At 37.6% G+C, this 7,021-nt stretch overlaps 1 protein-coding gene across 1 annotated transcript; it reads left to right on the top strand.

Moving 5' to 3' along the window:
• The first annotated feature begins 3,314 nt into the window (after positions 1 to 3,314).
• On the top strand, positions 3,315 to 4,151 carry LOC107633174 (uncharacterized). The gene has a single exon (XM_016336811.1). It carries the CDS (start codon positions 3,315 to 3,317, stop codon positions 4,149 to 4,151), a length of 837 nt encoding a protein of 278 aa, XP_016192297.1.
• Positions 4,152 to 7,021: the final 2,870 nt, after the last annotated feature.

Genomic DNA, 7,021 nt, shown 5'->3' with positions numbered 1-7,021 from the left:
AGCTGAGGAACCACAACCCCATCCACTTGTACATCTTAGCATGCACCGAGGATGGTGCAATCTATAAGTGTGGGGAGGTCGATACCAACTTTCAGGGGTTAGTTACCTTCTTTTCAACACCAATACTCTATTTTCTTTGTTTGTTCAATGTTGCATTGCATAATAGATTGCATGTGTAGTTGATTGTTTGCATTTAAGTACTACTTGGTTGAAAAATAATAAGTTTCTTTTTAAGACCCTATTTTTGAAAAATTTCACTAATTTAAATTAAAAAAATTAAAATTTTCTATGTGTTAAATTTGTTTGAAGATTGTAAATTGGAACATGGTTTTTGAGCTAAAGAACACACAACCTGTGAGATTTTGAGCTTATTTATAGGGTTACATTATTTAACCATAAATTTTTATTCTTGTGTGTTTTCTTCTCTATAATTGCAATCTTTACTTTGTTCCATTCTATATGCCCACTATTTAGTGTATTTACATGCTTGCATATGATTGGCCATTACTTGTTTTTGCTCACTTATCCCAAATAGCCTACCCTTTCAATCACCTTTGTTAGCCCCCTTGAGCCTTTCTACCCCCTCTTCTATTTTATAACCACATTACTAGCCTTAAGCAGAAAAACAAAATAAAAATCCCAAGTTTAATCCTTGGTTAGCTTAAGATAGATATTGTGTAAAATTTAAGAATGAAAAATTTTATGGGAACATGGGATGATAGAAAAAATAAAGAGAGAAGGAAATTAAATTGAATAAGTTATCTCAAAAATTTGGGAAGCATGCTCATGTGAAATCAAAATAAATTAAACTACCATATGCATAAAAAAAATTTTATTAAGTAATTAAATAAGGGGATAAAAAAAATATTACCCCAAATGCAAAATAAAAAGAATCAATGCACATGGGACAAAATTCAAAAATAAGTTTGATACATGAGCATGTAATACAAAAGTGGGAAAACTTTGGGTAGCTAGGTAAAGCATTTTAAATTATATAAAGTATGTATATGTCAGGTGAGAACATAGACTAATCAAGGATTCACTTTGTTAGCTCACTTAGCCTTATAGATATCCTTACTTTATCCTCAGCCCCATTACAACCCTGAAAAGACCTCATGATGTTTGCATTGGTATGCTAAATATTTATTGATTGGTTAGATGAAGAACAAAGTTTAGAAATCATGATTAGAGAAGAGTAGAGTGATTGACCCTAGACACTTGAGAGTTAGAGTAATATACACTACCAGTACGGGTTCAGTGCTTGATTCAATGTTCCTTACTTTAATGAGCTATCTTCTTACAAGTTTACCTGTTTTCACTGTATAATTTGAATTGGTGGAATTTGGTTTGTACTTGTCTTGGAGAACTTGTTTGCTTTTAACCAAGTAGGTAGAAACATTTTGCATGTAGTTGCATCCACATAGATAGGTTGCATTGCATACCCTCTATCATTCCTCTTCACTGCTTTATAGCTTCTCTTGAGCTTAGCATGAGGACATGCTAATGTTTAAGTGTGGGGAGGTTGATAAACCCATATTTTATGATGTATTTTGTGCTCAATTTAAGTGATTTATTCAATCCTTCACCCACTTATTCATGTAAATTACATGGTTTTACTTTTCCTTCCTTATTATGTGATATATGTGAAAAACATGTTTCCTATGCTTTAAAAATATTAATTTTAATTACCCTTTATTACCATTTGATGCCGTGATTTGTGTGTTAAGTATTTTCAGATCTCCCACGGCAGGAATCGCTTAGAGGACAGAAAGGAAACATATAAAATTGGAAGGAAAGCACAAAAATTGAGTTTTGAAGAAAAGGGCAGCGACGCGAACGCATAGACGATGCGGCCGCGTGCCTAGCGCGAAAAGGCAGCGACGCAAACGCGTGACTGACGCGGACGCTTGCCTTGAGTAGAACGCAAATGACGTGTACGCGTGACCGAAGCGAACGCGTGACAAGGAAAACTCCCAGATGACGCGACCGCGTGACCCACGCGGACGCGTGACAGACGCCACGGGCAGAAACTGCAGAAAACGCCCCCAGCAATTTCTGAAACCCTTTTGGCCCGGATCCAAGTCCAGAAAACACAGATTAGAGGTTATAAAGTGGGGGAATGCATCCATTCATGAAGATGTCTTCCATTATTCACTTTTCATAATTTAGATGTAGTTTTTAGAGAGAGAGGTTCTCTCCTCTCTCTTAGGATTTAGGATTTTAGGATTTCTATTAGTTTAGTTCAATTCATCTTCAGTCACAGGTTCAATATTCCTTTTACTTTATATTTCTCTTCTGCTTTCAGATACTTTAATGCTTTTATTTGATAATTACTTATGTTGCCAAATTGGCTTATGAACCATTCATGTTAGGCTTTTCTTTATTTAATATAAGCTGAGGTATTTCAGATTCATGATTCTTATTTAGCTTTTTATATTCTTGGCTTTAATTGATTTATTGGAGACTCTTGAGTTATCAAACTCATCGTGATTGACAATTGTTATTTTTGCTAATTGAATTGAATTTTGATAACTCTAGTCCTTTCTTAGGAGTTGGCTAGGACTTGAGGATCAAACTAATTAGTCCACTCGACTTTTCTTTGCTTTAGTAAAGGTTAACTAAGTGGGATTAAAACTCAATTCTCATCACCATCAATAAGGATAACTAGGATAGGACTTCCAAATTTTCGTACCTTGCCAAGAGTTTTATTAGTTATTAATTTATTAATTCCTGCAATTTATTTCCCTTGTTCAAACCTTTTAAAACCCAAAAACACTGTTTTCCATAACTAATAATAAGAACACCTCCCTGCAGTTTCTTGAGAAGACGACCCGAGGTTTGAATACTTCGGTTTATAAATTTTATTGGGTTTGTTACTTGTGACAACCAAAACTTTTGTATGAAAGAAATTCTTGTCGGTCTAGAAGCTATACTTGCAACGTGATTATATTTTTGTTAAGCATTCTAGATCGCGTGAGAATTTTGTTCTTTCATCCACCCCACAATAACTCACAAAACACCCATCTCAATGCCCCAAGCAACTTTCACCAACAGCCATCACATCCCATGCAACCACATCCAGACTCTCAGAGGATCTCTAGCTTAGAAATGTTGATGGAGAAACTCATCAAAACTCAAGAAATGGCATGACAAGATCAAGCCCTGTCTCTTAAAAACTAAGAGGCCTTAATGAGAAATCTTGAAAGACAGATGGGACAAATGGCTAAACAAATTACAGAGATAGGTGAAAAGCGAGCAAATGCATTCCCTAATACCACTGAAAATAATTCAAGAGACACAGGGAAAGCCATCAAATGGGAAGAGTGCAAAGCAATCATTTGAGAAGTGGAAAGAAGGTGGAAAAAGAAGCCATTACTCAAGAAGAGCACAACAAAGAAAGCTCAAAAGAAGAAGTGAAGGAGCAAAAGCAAGAGCAAGAAACTCCCACACAGAATGATAAGTCAACCAAGAAGGAGGCAGTGGAAGCATACCAACGAATGTTACCATATCCTCAAAGGTTCAAGGGAGAAAACAAAGAGAAGCAATACTCCAAATTCATGGAGATATTCAAGACACTGTACATCAACATCCCTTTCATAGAAACACTTGAACAGATGCCACTATATGCTAAGTTCATGAAGGAATTGTTGACAAAGAAAAGATATCTGAAAGAAGGACAAATGGTTGTGATGACTAAGGAGTGTAGTGCTATCATCCAGAGAGAATTGCCAAGGAAGAGGAAGGACCCATGGAGCTTTCATATCCCCTGCACCATAGGCAATGTGATAATTGAGAGAGCATTTTATGACTTTAGTGCAAGCATCAATCTGATGCCTCTATCCTTGATGAAGAAGCTTCAAATTCATGAATTGAAAGCCACACAAATAGCTCTCCAAATGGCAGACAAATTCATTAAGCAAGCACTTGGAGTTGTGGAGAATGTACTGGTAAAGGTGGAAAAATTTTTCCTCCCAGTTGACTTTGTCATTCTAGACATAGAGGAAGATCATAACACTCCCATCATTCTAGGGAGACCTTTCTTAGCTACAAGCAGAGAATTAATAGATGTTGAGAAGGGAGAATTAATGCTGAGAGTGCACGAAGAGCATATAGTGTTTCATGTCTTCAAGAGTTTGCAAGATCCCAATTAAGAAGAAGAGTGTAAGAAGATTGATCTGAGAGATCCAAACTTGAAAGAGGCACCTGATGTGTCACTCTCAATGCACTCAAGCTCATGCTGGAAAGAAAAAGAAGAGGTAGAAGTGCTGCAACAAGCTCAAAGAGTTGAGAGGGAACCACAACCAAAACCTCCATATGGGATCCTCTGCAAGAACCTTCAAAAGATTGAGACTCCAAAACATGAACCACCTCTTGGAAAAGAAAAGAATCCTAAGAAGATAGTGCCAAGAGGGTGGAGAAATAAGAAAATTCCCACTGAAAGCTTCACACCAGGGGATAAAGTGATGCTAGCTTGCCAACCAATGGAAACATCCACACATTTCTCTGGATACTACACAGTGAATAAGATCCTTTCACTTGAACATGTGGAAATTATCAAGAATGATACTAGAGGAAAGCTTACAGTGAGAGGGGAAGGGTTGAGGCATTATGTTCATCACCCTCCCTAATGAGGGAGAACCGTCAAGCTAGTGACGATAAAAGAGTGCTTGTTGGGAGGCAACCCAACCGGAGGTAACTCTCTCTTCCTTCACTGTTTCAATAAAAAAGTTAAGTAGATTCATCTATATTGCAAGGAGCTAAGTTTGGTGTTACACACCAAAGTAATTCAAGGGTGAATGTTTGATACTAAGTTTGGTGTTCCACCAAAGATTTTAGAATGCATTGCACCCTTAGCATGACTAGTTATAAGCTCCAAACAATCAGAAAAACTACTTAACAATTGTTTAGTTTTTAGTCATATTCTATTTTCTAGTTCATAGGTTGTTTTTCTAGTTTATAGTATGTTTTCTTACTAAGAGCACATGTGGTTTTCTGCATATGTACAAACTGCTGCATAAGGTAAGGAACTAATTCTAGTGTTCATACACCAATCTAAGTTCAGAAGTCTACAAACATACATGCACGCTAACCATTTTTTTCAAGTTCTTGGGGAACAAGCAACTTCCAATATCATTGCAGAAGATCATCCAAGTTTTTGGAAGGATTAAACATCATCAACCAAAGAGATAAAGTGGAATGTGAAGACCAGCAATGATGATGATAAGGAATAAAGCAAGTAAACTCCAAAAAGGTTGTATTCTTAAGTGATTATTTTGTATTAGACACTGTTATGATTGGAAGTGATATTGTACCCCTGTCTGTTTGCCTAGTATAGCTTCTCTGTAATTCAATAACTGAGATGCTTGATAGTTCACAACACTATACTCTTGAAAACCTGCTTGCACTCAATATTTCAAAAAGGCATCAAAGGACAGTTCTTTAAAAAGAAGGATTGAGGAATTAAAAAAGTTTTGAGGCAAGCAAAAGATTAAGAGAGTGGTGGTTCTAGTTGTATGATTGTGTATTGAGGTTGCATGTTTATGAAAACTTGCATGGGAGTTCATAGGCAGGACATAGAGTTCAAAGAAGTAGTGTGGAGATTCTCAAACATTTATTGATCCAAGAAGCAGAAACAAAAGAAAACAAGAGAAACAGAAAAACAAAGAACATGGCAAAAGGCTCTGAGCATCAATTACTAGGAGAAAAAAAAAGAACTCAAAGAGTTACTGTCCTAGTTAAATGCTTGTGGTAGAATTGTGTCAAAGAGAGAGGCTTGAGCAAGTAAATCCTAAGGGGTGCTTCAACACCTAATACCTTAAAACCAACTGGTTTAGGAGTATTGATTGAAAGCTTATTTAAAGAGCCGCTTTGAGACATGACACTTAGAGTTAATGCCAAAACACAGAAACCATAGGCTGCTTCAAGGTGATTACCTATAGAGAGATCTCCATGATATCATTTGGATGAAAGTCCTAAGATCTAAGACTTCCAAGATGTGGGGACTAGTAAGCACTGAAGCCCTTGCATGAGCATATAAGTTAAAGTTCACCCCACTGTCACTTAATCACTTCACTCACAGGACATTACAAGTTATTCTTCAATCCATTCCAATTGAAAGAACCTTTGTGTATAATTCTTTTCTTGCTTGGGGACAAGCAAGTTTTAAGTTTGGTGTTGTGATGACAAGTCATCTTATGCTAGTTTTACTGGAATTTTTACTTGCTTTTATTAGGTTTTATGCACTTTCTTGCACAGTAAGTAAGTGGTTGGAGTGGAATTTTGTGTTTATTTTGATTCAATCAAACATCATTTATTTTAGACAAAATGATGAGATTTATACAAGAATTAAGTGATTATTATGAATGATGCAAATTATTATGATTTTGGTGAGACTTTGATTGCTTGTTTGGTTAATATAGGTGAGAAAATGAAGAGAAAGTGGGTTAGTATAGGGCAACGTTGCGTTCAAACAAAGAACGCCACGCTCAGTAAGTGACGCGCACGCGCATAGGATGCTTACGCGTAAGGAGCAATTTTCAAAGAGCCACGCGTACGCGTACATGACGCGAACGCGTGGGTGTGTTTGGCGCTCGTTTTTAAAGAAAGCGCTACGTTTGATTACTCAGCGTTTTCGGGCAAGATTTAAAATTGGAGGCAAAATTCTGGAATCGACGCACACGCGTGCTTGACGCGCACGCGTCGATGGTGGATTTGGAAGGAAGCACGCGAACGCGTGAGTGATGCTGAAGCATGGAATTGGTATTTGCTATCCACGCACACGCGTGGAGAACGCGCACGCGTGGGCAGCGTTCACTAAGCCAACGTAGCGCTCACTAAGTAAATGCCATGGGAGCACGCGTACGCGTGAATAGAGTGCACGCACATACTGGAGCTGAAGACTGATGGTGGTGCGTACGTGTGCATGACGCGTACGCGTCGATGAGCAAAATGCGCAAAAGGACGCGCACGCATTAGTGACGCGTACGCGTGGATGAATGAACGCTGCGCTCACTTAGAGAAC

This window comes from Arachis ipaensis, chromosome B3, assembly GCF_059453495.1.
Source record: "Arachis ipaensis isolate K30076 ecotype BB chromosome B3, ASM5945349v1, whole genome shotgun sequence".
NCBI classification, from domain to species: domain Eukaryota; kingdom Viridiplantae; phylum Streptophyta; class Magnoliopsida; order Fabales; family Fabaceae; genus Arachis; species Arachis ipaensis.
This window is presented reverse-complemented; position numbering and strand designations above follow the sequence as displayed.